General features: G+C 42.9%; 1 protein-coding gene across 1 annotated transcript in view; it reads right to left on the bottom strand.

The window, feature by feature from the left end:
* abch1 (ATP-binding cassette, sub-family H, member 1) overlaps nt 1-17,460 on the bottom strand; it is a 23,538-nt gene extending 6,078 nt beyond the window's left edge. The window contains 16 exon segments of the mRNA XM_062519982.1: nt 455-552; nt 1,053-1,123; nt 1,299-1,355; nt 2,215-2,264; nt 2,436-2,506; nt 4,197-4,297; nt 6,030-6,198; nt 6,790-6,886; nt 7,200-7,386; nt 7,762-7,836; nt 10,006-10,099; nt 10,939-11,046; nt 13,115-13,269; nt 13,732-13,891; nt 15,434-15,582; nt 17,378-17,460. Of these exon segments, the coding sequence (XP_062375966.1) occupies nt 455-552; nt 1,053-1,123; nt 1,299-1,355; nt 2,215-2,264; nt 2,436-2,506; nt 4,197-4,297; nt 6,030-6,198; nt 6,790-6,886; nt 7,200-7,386; nt 7,762-7,836; nt 10,006-10,099; nt 10,939-11,046; nt 13,115-13,269; nt 13,732-13,891; nt 15,434-15,582; nt 17,378-17,446 (1,711 nt within the window). The 5' untranslated portion in view covers nt 17,447-17,460.
* Nucleotides 17,461-18,281: the final 821 nt, after the last annotated feature.

Below are 18,281 nucleotides of genomic sequence, written 5' to 3'. Positions count from 1 at the left end.
TCTCCCAGTCTCTCACGCTGCATATTATCAGACTGTACCCAGACACGGTTGAGCTGTTGTGCTCTAGAAACTAGAATGTTGTGCTCTACAATGTAGAATGTTGTGCTCTAGAATCTTTGCATAGGCACGATCATAAACCCAACCGTACCGTGCCGGAGTCCACCTCCTCAGGCAAACCTGGGCACAGATAAGAGCATCGTGCCCAAGGTACAGTTCGGAGCGATCACACTGAGTAAAATGAACTGGATTTTGGGGTCCAAACGTACTTGGGTATGGTATAGGATGGCACAGTGTGAGTATGCCCTATAATTCATTTTCACTTTTGAAATTGAAATACCTAAAATAGGAAGAACATGGAAAATATTGCATGTAGAACAGACACCAATCAAGCCTTATGCGGTATATGGAAGACTAAAATGTCCCTAAATCAAATAATGATCAAATGAATATTAACATATGATACCTGCAACCCAACACCTGTCCAGCAAGCCCTCTTTCCTCTCCAGCACAAACGACAAAGCAGTCAAGCCTACAGCCAGATAGAAAGTAATACTGTCGCCAGAGGAGAGGTGGTGGGGCGAGACCGGAAAAGAGAAATCAAGAGTTAAAAAAAAAAAAAACGAAATTGAAACAGCAAAAAGCACACACATTGCACAAGTTTCTTTTTACTGTGAAGTTCTCACAGGAAGCTACATGAAAATGACACCACATCAATGTGTGCTTTCTACCAAAATGACATCACACGATGCAGTGCTTCCAAATAGAGGTACTCGAAAATAAAAATATCTCTCTGTGACACATATCTACTGTACAGCATTTAGTCATTTTTGTCTTGCGTTCATTTTTTATTCGCCCGTATGATGTACAGGTAAATACATACATATACTGATGCAAAATAAACAACAGCACAATCAAACACTTCAAAACATTCAAACATTTTCAAAATGCTGTAAGTGGTTGAATCTATGAGACTATGTCCTTGGCTACACCATCTTTGCCAAGCATGCTATATAGCATGAGCTAGTAGTGGAATACTGTTCAAAGTGTCCTACCTCAGAATAGCTCCTGGAGTTACGAAGGTGGTGAAGTCTGTGTTCTTGCTGCCATAAATGGGCTCCTCAAACTACAAACACAAGCACAGAAAATAATTAGATATCCACTGACAAAATTATGTTTGCGTGGTCGACGTGTATGTTTACAAGTGTGTGTACTTGCATCTGCACTGTGAGAGGGGTGTTTAGTGTTCATTTGTAAATGAAATGAAATGAAAAGGGCAAATGTCACAATCAGGTTCTTACCTTAATAGGAGGAGCAACCATATAAGCCATACTACCCAGCTTCGACTGGACAAATCCCTGAAACACAGCATAAGGATGCAGATTTAGGATCAAGTTTCCTATGACAATTAACAGCGAATTCAAGTTGCCATATTAGGCTTTTTAACACAGAAATAACTTTTTGTAGTTCCATACAGTTCCTACAACCCCTTTTTTTCGCTCATTCGGACAGCATGGAACTGTGGACTAAAGAGTTCCTCTGACCACAGTTATAGTTCCTATTTCTAACTAACTAGCTATAAGTTCTAACTAACTGTATCTACTCGAGCTACAAACTTTGGGGTCTTTTCCCTGTGCATAGGAACCATGAGTAATATGCATGCCAAGGCAGCAGAAGCCGCATTTTTTAATCTCTAAAGTTTTCTGTAAACATAATTTAGCATCTGTTTAAATGTGCTTAACATAAAAACTGCACGAGAAGGCTGCAGAGACTGACTACTGTCATGCAACAAATGCCTTCTGGACAGATGAGAAGACATTTTATTAACAATGCTGATTATTTTCTTTTGCTTCTAGCTTGTCAATAAACTTCAGTAATACCCAAATAGCAATTCTGTCTGTTTCATTAATTCATATTCATGTAAGAAATTAGCTACTACTAATACGTGTTAAGTCATCTCAGAGATCCTACAGTGTGTGAACGCAAACAGAAAAAAAAGCCCTAGGAACTGTGTAGTTCTAAGGCCTCTCCAATTTCGTACTTAGTAGAAGTGTGTTCTTAAAACTGCTATTATCTCGGAATTAAATGTTGCTAAATTAAGTCACAAACTAGTTTGGGACACACCTATGGTGGCATTGACAGAAGTGTTTGTATAGTGGACCTGCTGGTTTCTATCACAAAGAAAAGAAGTCTGCTGAGTAAAAATATGGTGCCAACCTCAAAAGCATCATGAAGCTTCTTCTGCAGCATTATTGCAATTTGCCGATCTGAATAGAAAAAAAAGTTTGACAACATTTTTTTTTTAAAATCAGTCTCTTGAACTGTGCAGATAATCCAACTGTAAGACTTTTTGGGGCAGTCCCACACTACCACCTAGTGGTGATAAATGCAACTACATCAATAACTGGCAACATGATAATCTCAAATGAACCACTCACTTGTTAGGTCCAACCAGACATGCACAGAACCACCATCCACCACCTCTCGTGAACTCCGGGGGTTCAGCATTCTACAGAAACAATGGAGGAACAGGAAGACAACACAGAAGCACTTTACAAACCCCATGCTAGCATACACATCTCCTTTTTCGTTTTCAGTCATAGCAAAAATAACAGCCTTTTTCTGTGATATGACTGCAAACACTTCATGTATTGTTGACTGATTAAAAGCATTACATAGATTGCACATTTGAATGCTTAAGATGACTGGAGTGCACCTTGACCAATTTGACCGACAGGCCAGACCAGACTTTCCACTGTCGTGGCAAGGTGATTCTAACCTTCAGCTATGCGATTCTACCCTCCCTGCCTTCCCTAAGTCTCCAACAGAGTACCCTGCCTACTACATGATGCCTGGCTTGTTTACAGCAACATTGTTATTCAAAATGCAACCGTGAACTCCAAAAACCAAGTCAAAAACTCAGACTCAGCCCTCAACTGTCACAACTGACCCTAGACTGACTAGCTATTATGGAGCCTGCTGGAGGGTGGAATCTGCTTAAGGGTGAAAATCTTGACCCTGCTTTGACACACCAGGCTTGGTGCACTTTCATGGCTGTTGGGTCTATTGCCTTGTGCTGCTTTTGCTTTCATAGTTGAATTTAGCTTTCTCTGGTCTTCACGACTGGAGAATGACCAGAGACTTGGAATTGAATTGCAATGAAAGTAAAAAGAATCCTCCACAGACACAGAGGTTAGTTTGTAATGCCAATATATTCCGCCCCTCCCTGTATGCCTCCACATTCACTTGAACAGGAAAATAGCTGCCTGATACCTGCCCAAAGTGCTTTTCAAGATGGCCGTCGAGTAGGGGGCTTGCATAAAAGGACTTTGGAATAACCCACATATAAGAACTCTTCAGTTATAAACAGGATACTTGTTGCAGCCAGTGGGAATTCAAACAAGGCAGGAGTACACAGAAAAATAACCAACACTCGTAGTTATGTGCTTTATCTTGTGACTAAGAGGAATGGGGAAGGCAAAACAAAGAAAAGAGAAGTTGAGTTAGGGTCAGTAAAAGGCTTGTGGTTTGCATATGCTAATACTCTGAACCCACCAACTGTGAACAAACCAACAAGTAACTTTGAAGAAATCTGTAACTAATTCATATATCAAAGTGCAAGCTGTTACAAAACACCACAGTTACTCCAGATGTCTTTGTAAACCCTGATGGATTGGCAACTTTGCAGAAGATCTTATGGGATGATGAAAGTTCAGAAAATGTTACTTGATGTGCTTGACTGCACTGGCTGGGGGTGAGCACTGATTGGTTAAACTCTAACTAAAGTGGCCTGTGTGTAGCTATCATCATACTAAGCTCAATCCTTTAAGATTGAACATTAGTCTACTCTAGGGAGTCTGCGGTTTATTTAAACTGCAGAGGCGTGATCAATGGGTAGCTCAAATGACTCTGTACGCTTAGATAGTCCTTAAACCAATCAGACTAATGATCCTGGTGCGCCTAGTGGATAAGCCAGTCTGTGATTGGACCCAGCAAATGTGGACAGGAAGCAGGAGAGATAGACGTGCAGGTTTCCAGCCTGAGCTGGAGGGTGAAATCCAAATCGCCAGCAGATCAGGCTGGGTTTACCCAGCCTAGCCTTTGTGCCCAAGACATCTCTTGTGTATGTTTTTACACTGGTATAGAACTCTTCTGTAACAGTTCTGAGAGAGCTCATAGGGGACAAGTGTGCTGCTCACCTCTTGGTCAAGTAGCTGGTGAAGTTTTTGCCAAACTCTACAACTCCCCAATATTCTCCATTATGGATACCAGCAAAAGCTTCAGCATGGGACAGGTTGACCTGAGAAAGAGATAAAAGACATCTCTTTTTCACTCTTACATGTACATAAAGCAAAACATGGCAACCTTTTGCAAATCGCAATACATATTACTGCATTAATATCACACTTCAAAAAATACATAATTTGCTTACACATCTAATAACATCCCTGATGAATTGATAGGTAGAGATGTAATACATTTTACAGTAATCTGAGTAAAATCAAATTCATAGACCTGCAATAATTTCTTTGAACGTTTTGTTATATATTTACTGTACATATAATTATACATGGTCTGCAAAACATCCTGTCCGCATTAAAAATAAATATCTGTTCAGATAAACAAATCTAATTCAACCGTTCATGGGGCAGAAATGAAACCTGATGGAGAAATGTGCAGCTCTCCAGCTGCATTTGGTAACCCAAAGAGGAAGTGAGCCCAAGTGAGCGAGTCTCACTTAACATCTGAACTCACAGACAACACTGACAAGACCTCCTATCAGATCATATTAACCAGGGGTTTAAAAAGAAGTTGATCATACTTAATTGCAAGCAGGTGGTTTTAAAATAACTTAATAACAACTATATATATATACAGTGGGAATTAGATGTCATTGATACATATAAAGAAAAACCGGCCTGTACTGAAGGGGGAACTGGATGCTACTTGTTCTGAGATATTCCGCAAAATCCAAGCAGTGGCGACAGAGCACAGGAGCAGACTAAGAGTCCCACTCTAGTTCCAAAAAGAACCTTTCGCCTGACAAAAACCCTGAATTTCCATGACCTATTAATGACATAAGATTTCTGAGCAACCAAGTAGCAATCAAGAATCTTTGACTTCTTCAGAGTGGAATATGAATAAATGGCCATTGAATAAACAACGTTGGGCTAACCATCACCACTCAAACAAGCAGTAAAGCTAATAACCAGATATACACAAATTATGTGTGGACAAATATTCCATGACTTCTGGCCCAGATCCATTGGCAAATGTTTATCTCCTGGTTTGTGGACGCTTGTCTGAATTGATTGGAGTTCAATCACTAACATTTGGTAATGACGTATGATAACCACAAAGGACACAACGATAATAGCCCCGTTTACATGGAAACTTCTATTCCGATTAGAAATGGAAAAATAGCTCAATCGGAATAAAAAAATGTCATATAAACACCTCAATCGGAATGAAAATCCTGATCCGATCAGAATTGTAATCGGAATAGAAGAGGTGGAGTAGTCCGTGCCTATTCCGAATGAACGCTACTGTATACGGTCATTCGGATTGACCGTAATATCTTCCCAATGAAAAGTAGCAAACAACGGCTATTCCGATCAAAGATTCTAAAGCACTAACAAGCGGCTGATCGGAATAGAAAGTAGCCCATGTAAACAGACGGCGCAAAAATGTTCAATCGGAATAGTTTAATCGGAATGACAAAAAACTGTCCATGTAAACGTGGCTATTGATAGGCTTGAAACTTAAATGCAATCGCTCTTGGGAACGCCCTCTGTTCGCTGATTGGGCAGAGATGCTCTTGCTGGAGTAAACGAAGCTGAATCGAGTTAAACCAGACCGAGTATGAAGAGAAATGTAAATGAGCGGAAGTACGTAGTCAGGCGGGGGCCAGGCTATGACTTTGCCCCAAATACGATAAAAGTCCCTGACTTTCCATGTCTGGAATAGACTTCATCAAATTCCATGATATTCCAGAAATGTCATGACCCGTGGAAACCCTGAGGGATGCACACCTGGATGATGCTGGTGTTGTCCAGGAAGGAGAGGAGGGATCGGCTGAATGAGTGTGAACCCGTTTCGTTGTTCACCACGGCCACCTGAATGCCTTTGGGGTCCCCGCCGATACACAAGCACATGAGAGAGATCTGGATGACGGGCAACAGGAACTGGAAACACAGGGACCTGAGGAGACACAGGCCAGGGCACAACACACTCCAGTCATCACCTCACTCAAACACAGAACAGCAACATTGACAGGGACACATCTACAAATTATGAAAAAAAAACCCTGTTATTTTTGCATTGCTGTTACGTTGGTGTGTTCACCATAAAGCATAAAGCAGCTGTTGGTAATGCTTGAAAAGCTCAGTCTTTGTCATCTGCCAGCAAAAATACCAACAATACCGCCATTACCATCATCATCACCATCATCATCAGCAGCAACATCAGCACCAACACCATCATCACCCTTATCATCATCACCATCATCATCACCATCCTCAGCAGCACAGCAACATCAGCACCACCACCATCATCACCCTTATCATCATCATCATCACCATCCTCAGCAGCAGCAGCAACATCAGCACCACCACCATCATCACCCTTATCATCATCATCATCACCATCCTCAGCAGCAGCAGCAACATCAGTACCACCACCATCATCACCCTTATCCTTATCATCATCATCATCATCATCATCATCATCATCACCATCACCATCATCATCATCATCAGCAACAGCAACACCACCCCATCATCAGGAGCCTACCCTGGCATCCTCTTCATCCGCACCAGTGTCTTGATCACCAGAGCGGCAACGTTCCGCCACTTTGGCAACACGTGCCAAACCCTCACCTTCCAGTCCGCTAATTTACACACACACACACACACACACACACACACACACACAGGGAGAGAGAGAAAGAGAGAGAGAGAGAGAACAAAACATTATAGCGCATTATGTCTTACTACACTAATGCTGTATTCAAACCTATAATAGGATTCATCTCTCCTTCGTCGTCCTTTTGATTAGCAGTACCTTCTTGAATTTCCCCTTGGGGATTAATAAAGTATCTATCTATCTATCTATCTATCTATCTATCTGTCTGTCTGTCTGTCTGTCTGTCTGTCTGTCTGTCTGTCTGTCTATCTTACCTATCTATCTATCTATCTATCTACCTGTAAATCTGGGCACTTCATCTGCCGGTGAGGGGCTCTTCCCTGAGCTGAGGATGGGGCGGCTCTCGTCCTTGTAGCCCTCTGGGGTCTGGCTGTCCACCATCAGCTTCCCCTCAGAGCTGCTCTGCTGCTTGGACACCATTTGGTCTGAGTCCTCACACAGCTGCAGGAAGGCACACTCCAGTGTCTGTGTGTGACACACACACACACACACACACACACACAGAGAGAGAGAGAGAGAGTCAAGATTACAACTATGACTTTACAATGGTCAGCACAGTCAAAGCCTCTGCCATTTCAAGTACAGCATTCGTATCATAGTCCATGTACACATCAAAAGGGCAGTGGATCACCAATTACATTTGGCAAAGATATTGTTGAGCGTTGAAAACCATCCCATCCCAACCATCCCACTGCAAAGTTACACACACCCGTCCCACACACACAAACTAGCTCACACTGCATTGACACAGTATAAAACACTTATTTGCTTATGTAAGCCATTGTGAGAGCAGAGAGGCGTGGCCTGATTTGAGTGTGCTGCTCGGTGTGCTGAACGCACCAGTGAGTTGCGCTGCTCCATCAGGGTCTCAGGTGGAGCCTCAGCAAGAAGGTGCCCACCTCGCATCAGACCCACCTACATATGGGAGAGAGAGACAGAGAGAGAGAGAGAGAGAGAGAGAGAGAGATAGAGAGAGAGACAGAGAGAGAGAGAGAGCAGTTTTGCAAAGAAAAAAGGAATGAAATTGCAGTTTCCAATTGCGAGTCCTATATCCAAGCAGGCTCCATGCTTTAATTGCGGCCAAAGGTGCATCTACTACAGTAAATGCTGACTTGAAGGGGTTCATTTATCAACATTAACCTACTTTGTAGAAATGTGCTTTCAGTTTGACATTAAAGAGGGGAATTTGGTAAATGATTATAAAAAAGGGCCAATTAAATCAATCAAGATTGCATTTATAAAAGCAGTAAAAGGGGAAATATCCAAGGTGGTGGATGCTGTAGGCCCTGTATGTATATCAGATCAGGACACACTTTTGACAGACATCTTGCCTCTCGGCGTGTTCCCACTGGTTTTTCCAGACAAATGTACAACTGTCATCGAGTCACTGGGAAAACATGCTCTAAAGACCAGTTTGAGGCGAGGTGGCATCACGGGAGTCACAAGATCAGCCGTCTGCAGGTACCGACTCAGAAATTATTGCTGTTACACCTCATGAGAAAAAAAGGCCTAAGCTATGAATCTTGTCAGTCTACATCTGCATTACACTAAGGTAACTACATACACAGACTTAGCAGCACAGTAGTGATTTAGTGAAAATAAAAATATTTTAGCCACGTGTTATAAAACAACCAACATCAGTTCATTTGGCACCAGGCTCAGCCGCCCAGTAAAACGTGATTAGCTCTAATCTGGGGATACTGACTCCGTAACAGTGGGTTTAGACTTTACACTAATCAGAAGAAATAATGAAACCACCAGAATAGGAACTATCAGCATGCTGCTTCAGGAAGCTGAACATTATGGTGAGAGCTTGACCTACAGACATTCTGCTTAGGGAAACCCACGAAAGCAGCTAGAGTTGTGCATTTAACATTTACTGTAACATCAACGTATGTCCGTGCATTCATCAAGTGAATTGATACTAGCAACTCTTGTTTTAGGGCAGTGATTCCCAAAGTGGGGGTTGCGAAATGATTTTTAGAAAAAAAAGTTACAACTTTTAGAAACAGCCTGAGCCATAATTGTAACAGAAGATAAAAAAATTGTAGGTACATTTCAAATAAAAGCCTTTAGATTTTCTTTGCCCCTTCTGACCCCTGATATGATTACAACAGATTAACAACATTAGCAACAGCATCAGTTTCATCATGGTTCAGTGGTTGCTAAATTATAAACACCGGTAATATTATGGTCGTTAGACTGTAATGTTCTTTTGTGGTATTATGCTTGTGTTTCGATAGGCCTATTAGTGCATGTGCACTGTTGCATTTTTTGATGGTATGGCGCTTTAGGCCTCTGTTCTTGCATAAAATAGAGAGGTTGTTGCATCATTATTGGATGAAGAATGAGTCACATCGTCTACTTTGAAACTTACTTCAAACTGCCCATGCATCTGGTCAACATTTCCGTTTTCTTGCTACCATTAAACTACCATGTATTTGCAAGGAATTGCAAGCATTTCCTTGCTTGTGATAAGCTCTTTTGCTTGTTTTGGTTGGCCGACCCAAAGCCAATGAGATGCAAAGTTGATAGACATAAGAGGGCTGAGTGAGTCTCATTACAAATATAAATCAACCAAGGGGCTGCAAGAAGCTGTCTGGCGGGCTGGGAGTTTGAGAATACTGCATTAAACAACAACACATTGCATTTATATGGAGCTTTTAAAGACACTCAAATCCTGCTCATCACCCCTTCATAATTCAACACATCAGCTCAAACACACACACAACTCACACACACAAATTCTCTCTCTCTCTCTCTCTCTCTCTCTCACACACACACACACACACACACAAACACACACACACACACACTTCATTAATTAACTCTCATTGTCCTCACTCACTTTCTATCGAAGCCAAAAGATCCACCTGACCTATACCTCCTAGTGACTCATAGTCACACACCTGGGGAGAACGTGCCTGGGCTTGTCTGACCTATTTCTGAGAAGCAAAACACATGGGCCTTCACATTAAACCAAAAAAGGGACGATGGCTGAGTCCTCAAGCCAGTCCTGTGTTATGCTATCTTTGACTGATCACTGGGAAGTGGACATAATTTGATGGGCAAAGGGAGACTTACGGTGGTGGCTTGTCTGGCCTCCTCGATGTAATGCGTCGTGATAATGACTGACACCTGCCCTCCCCTTACGATGTCTACAAGATGCTGCCAAATCCTGGAGAGAGAGACAGAGAGACAGAGAGAGAGATAGAGAGAGGGAGACCAAGTTAGACCAATCAACCACCATGGCTTGGGCAATTGGGCAGAACGGTTGGTTGTTTTGGAGTGTTTCTTGTAACAAAACGAGTCAAGAAAGCCAGTTGGCTTACTGCCATAGGCCAAACCTTGGGTGGGGTCCACAGTGGAGTAACAGTGAACTTCCCATCTGACAGAAGAGTTTCTGCTGATTCAGACACTCTGTCAGTATTACTGCAAAGTAAGCTCAGAATGTGGGACTTCTCAGTAGAGACGTGTGCATTCATATACATATAAAAAACCCCACCAAATCTGCAGGAAAAGCTAAACAATGAGAGCAGGTGGAGAATTAAGCTATCTGCCTGTGGTAAGATAGTTACTCTTAAAAGTGACTTCCCAATTTTAAAAAAAGCTCATAAAGAAGGTCTTGCAGTGCTATTCAAGCCTATTTTGCTCAAGTGCTTGATGCCAGGGAGGCCGTGTGTAGTGTGAGTAGTGTGAATCAGTACAGGCAGACAGGCAGGCAGGCACACAGACCCAGCAGACTTCCGAGCAGGGCAGGGCTGGTGGAGGAGAGAGCTGTGAAGAGCTGAGGGGAGAGGAGAGGAGGAGAGGAGGAGAGGAGGGCGGAGGAGAGGAGAGGTACTGGTCGTGCAGGAACAGCCAGAGTGAGGTGCAGGTGAATGGCTCAGGGACGGTTAAGTGAATTGTGTCAAAGTGTGCTTATGTGTGTACCTATATGTGTGAGTGCATGTGTGAGTGTGTATGCATGGGTGTGTGTGTGCTGCGTTGTGTGTTGTGTCGACAGACGGTGCTCACTTTGCCCTCAGGACAGGGTCAACTCCGACGGTGGGCTCGTCCAGAATCAACAGACGGGGGTTCTGCAGCAGCGCCGCTCCGAGAGACACTCTTCTCCTCTGCCCACCACTGACACACACAACACAAAATAAAACAAAACAAAACAAACAAACAAACAAACAAACAAACAAAAGCACAGTTATACAGGAATTCTTTGCTAAGTTGCCAATAAAATATCCTACGCTACTTTTGTCTGTGCAGTCTTCCACAGGTATATAAAGACAAGCAAACATCTGTGGTAGGGATAATTGGTAAGCCCCAATTGCTTTGGGTGACTGGTAGAACATCTAAGACAGGACGATTCCCAAAGAACCAGCCTGACTACTTGCTTCAAAAAACAACAGGCAGTGCCACGGTCGGCTAAGGTTTTCATGCCTGGGATGTTTTTCCCTCTTTGAGAAACAAATGCTTCAGAAACCTGAGTCATTGTGTGACGATTCAATATGAATGTGTCCTTGACAAACAACAGAGCAGTGCTAGCACTAGTTCAGTCATTTAACATACATATTTTTCTATCTTCTTCTATCAAAACTAGACAATGACCCTGATCTACTCTTTGCCCATTTGCAAGAGCAACTAAACTATACTGAACATGATTCAATTTCACACTGAAGTTTGGACAACTTGGACTACTAAACTACGAATGTACTTGTATACACCAAAGGCTATGTGCATGTATTATGAATGATTGAACGTATGTATGCATATATAGTATGTATGTACAGTATGTACTGTATGCATGTACAGTATGTGAATGTGTGTTTACTCGCCATTTAAACAACTCGTTGCATGTGTAAGAGTGTTGATGTTTTTGGCTGGGATGAATGTCAGGTGTGAAGTAGCACATGACACACAAATGAGTTACAACCAGTTTGGGAAAACAAAACAGGGAGGAAACCCAACAACTTGCTCAACAAGCTGTCATGTGACTCTGACATAACAGACCTATCATAACAGAACATGAATGAAAGAGATAATTGGGAGCAGGAAACACTCTACCTTCAGAACATGCTGTACAGTTAGTGATTACTATTATTATTATTATCATTATTATTATTATGATTATCATTAACAACAATAAACCAACTGCCTTTTCTTTCTTTAAATCAGTTGAATCTGGGTCTAGCTCAAAAGCAAAAACTACCTTGCACACATCTTCATTTCATATGGCATGGCACCTTTTGTCCTCTACTTCAAACAATGTAGGATCTAGTGAGTGATTGTGAAATTTGGAAAGCATTTTTGCCTTGTTTTATCATGCACTGAACCTGGAGATTTTGCCTCTTATCTGAAAACCCTTTTATTCAACGGTACAGTGTGAACTATGAAAACCACAAATGGCAGACACCAGACCGTTGAATAGAAGCTTGACTTCCTGCATTGGGCAAGTCCACCTGTGGTCCTGCTGACGGATAGTGAGAGCACTACTGGCCAAGACTAATCTGGCTCAGGACACGCTGGACTTTGCCTGAGGCCCAGAAATGGAACATTCTACCGCAGGTCATGTGACCGTGCGAATGCTGAGGCCCCTCGGACCAGGCCTGGACGCCTGGAGAGGTTCCAGGGTGGTAAAGAGTGAAAAAGAGAGAGAGCGAGCGAGCGAGAGAGACAGACAGAGAGAGAGAGAGAGAGAATGAGAGAGTAAAGAGAGGGATGGAGGGATGGACTTGTGGAGAAGTGCCCAGTATGCCCTTTGAGGCCTTGGCTTTAGCTTCAATGAAACAAGCGGTGACAACACAATTAGTTAACCAAGCAAAAGGGGTCACTCGCACAGCTTCTGCTCTCCCATGCTTCAATTGGGGTCTAACCGCCTCTTACTCCGCAACATAACATGGGCATGAAAGAAATGTTGTCCTAAGAACTCCCTTGTACAGAAGAAGCAGAACACGGGCATATAGAATTCCATAAATAGCAGTGAGTAGAGGAACGCAAACCGTCAAATGAGCACAAACAATGAGGAAATCTCAACCTTTCCCATAAACACCCTCCGCACACCCTCCTACATCAACACATTACCCAGCCCAGGAACACAGCATTTCATATCGTTGCTGTACAGCTATGTATGTAACAATACATGGATAGTGTTGGTGGTGATAACCTTTATACAAGGTACACTGAGGCAGGGTAACACAAGTACCTGAGATTTCTGACGAGGCTGTTCTTTTGTGGCAGATCCAGGAAATCGATGAGGAAGTCCATTCTGGCCTGGGTCTCTTTGGAGGTGAGCCCGTGTATGCGGCCGAAGAACCATAGGGTGTCACTGATGGTGAATTCACTGTACAAGGCAATGTCCTGAGGCCGATAGAGAAGACAAATAGCACTTTACATCCTGGTAGCTACAATAACACAATTCACTCTACACCTTAACATAACCTTGTACTGTAACACTATCTGGCAGACGATTAAGAAATCAAATGTCTATTTGTGTTCCTTCTGAGCTGTTCTGTATGTCACGTATTGGGATCAGCTAGGGTGGCCAGATTCTACTCATGCCTCTGTGCTGGTCCCTTCATCCTCGCCCTCAGCTGTACCAATACTGATAAGTCCTCCGCGGGATAAGATATCACGTTACAAACTTCCGCCTGTGTGAACGGGGCTCGGGCTACCACTTTGAACAGCCCTCGGGGGTAATCTGATTAGATTAGCGATGTCACTCTGCGCCCATCTGATTACTGTACGGGACGGAGCTGATCGGGTGTCACACTGTAAAATGGGGAACGTCGGCCACTTCCGAGGCAGCTGGATTGGACTCACCTGGGGCATGTAGCCAACCATCCTGCCGGGAACGTCGTGGCCAGGGAACGCCGGGGGCTTGCCCAGGACCGTGATGTTCCCCCGGGAGATCTTGAGGGTTCCCACTATACATTTCAGCAGGGTGGTCTTCCCACAACCACTGGGTCCCAGGAGGCCATAGCTGTTTGGACGATGGAAAAAAATGACGTCAAAGGAAATGATGGATGACACATATTGAACAAGATAACCTGGTGGACCAAATCAGTAACTAACAAATAACTTTCATAACACTGATTTCCCTTGTATGTTCAGTGACGCGCACACAACTAAGGGGAGATACAGAGATAGCACCTCAACTAAAGATATGGTCAAATTTGAATAAGCCATCTTAACAGGCAGAATGATAACATGCACATACAAGACTCAAGTTCCATGCCTCTACATTAGAACCAACAATGAATTAATCTTGAAGCAAACACGGATATCTCAAATATGCCTTTGTAGACATTTACATTTAGATAAAGTCAGAAACCTTTTTCAACATTTTTTGGCTGAACTTTTGTGAAAAGAGCCATCCAGACATCCACCTGCTGAGACACAAGTATAGGCCTACCACAGTGGCTAGCCGTGGTGTACTGGTTAGGGCTTGGGGCTTGTAACCGGAGGGTTGCCGGTTCGCCGGCCCCGACCAGTCCACCACGGCTGAAGTGCCCTTGAGCAAGGCACCTAACCCCTCACTGCTCCCCGAGCGTCGGTGGTTGGGCAGGCAGCTCACTGCTCTGGGTTAGTGTGTCATTCACCTCACTATGTGTGTGCTGTGTGTGTTCACTGCTTCGGTTAAATTGGGTTAAATGCAGAGAAACGACGGGATCAAAAAAGTATATATTCTATTCTATTCTATTCAACAGCCTTTACGTCAACAGAGAAGCACTCTAAGACTGAGAGGGATGTAGGGTTCTATGCTCAGTATCAACACACAAGGAAAACCTGCCACACAAAGCAAGCAATGGGCTTGGAATGTGGTGAGCAGGGAATGGCACGTGTGTATTAAACTGTGGGAGATGTCAGTCAGACAGATGACAGGTCCAAAAGATGACAAGAGTGTTTGGGCCTCAACAGGTCTGGGAGCAGATGGCGTTATTGATGGAGTTATTGACAGACAGATGAGTAACTCAGTGAAGGCTGACATTCCTCTGACTAGACTGACAAACAGAGAACACTTTCAGACATTTTCGTGAATTAAGAATTTTCCTGTTCGTTTAAGGCACTTCCCATTAATGTGAGTGATATTTTCCTGTTTTTTTTACAGATTTATATAACATTGTAAATTAATCGTATATCATATGTCAAAAAGCCAATAAAGTGATTCAAAGCCTTCCTTTAACATACGGGCCAACCATAACATAAACATATACTCTCTGAGAGAGGCATTGTGTTTCATAAAGTGTGAGCCTGAGGATGTTGTTTCAATTTGCCTATATAAATCTGTGTCAAGTTTTCAGCTAACACATGCTTAAGATGCTATCAGTGGAATATCAGCCAAATGGATCTATGGTGACAAGCAGGCTCTTCAAGAATTGTCATAATTCAAGTTGTATAAACTATGTGTAACAAGAGCATTACAACTGTCATACTTTCACCCGTGTCACAACACTGCACAGAGGCGCGGCTGGACCTAATCTACAAACACAAACACAAACACAAACACATCGGTTGCACTCACATCTGTCCTTGCGGCACAGTCAGGTTGAGACTGCTTAGGACTTTCAGCTTGCCATACGAGCGACACACATCCCTACACCTGATGGCGGCACCTTCTATTCCCGGAGATGCAGGGGCCTCTAGATCGCTCCTCATATTTCCCTCTGTAGACTGGAAGGGCAGAGAGGGGGAGAGAAAGAGAGAGAAACAGAGGGGGTGGGAAGGGAGAGAGACAACAGACAGAGAGAGGTGCTCAGCCAATGCACCAAGGTCACCTGCACCTCTTGTATCTAGACGGAGAGCTCACAGTATCTGGTAGATATTTCAATGACTCAAACAAATGAAAATAAAACAATGATCCGCATGCTACAGCTCCTGTAAGAATCTGGTATGGTGTTCCATAAGTTTCAGCCAGTTGCTTATTTAGGTCATATGAACCATAATCTTTAATCCTGCTCTTCTGCCAGGCTTTCCCAGATTCCTTTGAAAGTCCGTTTCTTAATCTTGAAGTCTTTAATTTCAAGAAGAGGATTAAAGCTGAGATGATATGGTAAGTTACAGTAAAGTATGGGCCACAGGATCTTGTGTTGCCTACCTACCCTCTAAAACAGTGTGCTCTCCCAAACTTGACATAGAGATGTGTTACAAATGCAAACAATGCAAACAAACAAACAATGCAAGTTGTGTTATTTTCAGCACATACTGTGTAACAAATATAAAATAAGCAAACAAAACATATCTGGACAATGGACACAGACATGTGTTAATAACAACGCATGCTGTGTTGTTTTCAACACATTCGTTTGAAGAGTGTACCCTAAGGGCTTTTCATGAGAGTTGTAATACATATCCACGCGTTGGCGTTCAAAACAAGTATGGCAAGTGTGAATTGTGAAACCATGCCATAGCCTACTAATATTAGAACATAATAACAACCGTCAAAGTTCCGTAATATTCCCATGCATGTAAGAAACAACATTAGAGCTATACTTTAGGATGAAATCATTCCAGTCGAACATATGATCAAGAAAAGTTTCCTTCCTCTGTCTAGTCGGGCTAAAGACGGACGGAGTTGCCTTTTGCTTCAGCTTTTTAATTCTGTTTCATGTCTCCTGTTGTTGTTGTTGTTGTTGTTGTTGTTGTTGTTGTTATTGTTGTATATTTCATAGAGCGATATTTTATTGTTGTTAGCCAAGAAGACATGGAGGAACTATCAGGTCGATAAACATTCCATAGATAATCTTACAGTCTACAGAAAGTTTTACAAGCCGATAATAATAGAAAAATACGCGGCGTGCAGATTTGATCGTCCACACATTTCTAGTGCAGTTGTCTTAACTCGTCCTCAGACCTTATCATAGTGTAACGTTATGAAGAGAACGTGGTAATCTATCCAAACATAACAGTAAATGGCTCACTTATCTGCTTGGCATTTCAGTGAAAGAGGTAAATATGGCTCTAGTCTTACCGGTGAAATCGGCGCGCTCCTCACCAAAGTTACGGTGATTAAAATGGCCTTTGAAACAGTCCAGCTGTCCAAGCCAGTGCTAAATCCTCTAATAATGCTTTCTCTGAGAGAAAGCAGACGCAGCTGCTGCGACCGCCTTGAAGCACAGAAGCTGCAATAAGATGCGCAGCCCTTATGAATGCCGGGCCGGCCTCCAGTTCTCAGCGACACCATTTCTCTTTTTCAAAAGCAATGCGTCATTGGTCTCTGCCCAATCCCTTCCCAGAGCTTAATCTCTACCAGCCCGTCAAGTAAACACGAATGTGATTTAAATCGAGGATTATGACAGCTGGAATACTGTCTTTCGATCACATAGGCTCGTAGGTACAGCAGATTACCTCAATACTACAGCTTCCACCATGCTACGCTCTCAGCAAATCACGACAATGAAATGGCTCAAAATAAAGCATCCCGGTACAGGTGCAGGTAATGTACAATAAGACGAAGACATTATTTTACCCTTTCCTGCATAGCCGTGCTTTCGTATGGTGAATTACGCGCCTCTTCATCAGTGCCATCCCCGGCCATGGTGCTTGGACTGGGGATCGATGCAGAGCGGTTGTGGGAACAGCATCCTTCACGCAGATGCGCGGTCTTTAACACATTCGGTGCCAGCCACCCTGAGACTCCCCTATAATATAAACCACAACACCTATTCCAGCCCATGAAATGATGTTGTTTTTCAACATTTAACATGATTTTGTCATTGTCAAGGCAACTCATTTTCGTTTTGTTTGGACACGGCTTGTATTTCCAGCAGGAACTGATTCCAGTCCCATTGCATCCACCTGTCGATTGATCTGTCCCAATTCCGCTCCGGTAAACCGCTTAAGTAGGGACATAAAGTGGTATCATTTGATCTCTCTACTTCGCTTACAGTATTGAGTGTTAGGGTGTTCCTGCTAACGGTCCGCTATTTACTTTCTCTCCATGACTAAGACATGGAGCCCTAATTTGAATGACAGCAAAGTGCAAAACCTTACCTCTATCTAAAGAGACATAGTTTACTTGCAAACATGAATGCAACTTGATGTATTGACTCATTCTCTGCATTTGCCCACTGATTAAGTTGGGGACACAGAGTTTGACATTAGAGGGAGAACACCTAGTTTAATCCTGGCTTTGACCTATAGTTTATCTGTCACATTTCTAACATTAAAACAATAGATTTATGAAGGAATTCCAAGACTTTTCCACTAAAAACTACAAACCTGTTCTAGTTCTTGCACAACTCCCAGTTGTGCTGTCCCACAGGACTTCATTTGTTGATTGCACAAGAAAGGCCATCTCACCAACACCTACAAAGTCCTACATAGTTTATTCACAGCTCAGGCTGCTTCAAGGCCTTACAAGGGTACATTAT

Source organism: Sardina pilchardus, chromosome 18, assembly GCF_963854185.1.
Source record: "Sardina pilchardus chromosome 18, fSarPil1.1, whole genome shotgun sequence".
Taxonomy (NCBI): domain Eukaryota; kingdom Metazoa; phylum Chordata; class Actinopteri; order Clupeiformes; family Clupeidae; genus Sardina; species Sardina pilchardus.
This window is presented reverse-complemented; position numbering and strand designations above follow the sequence as displayed.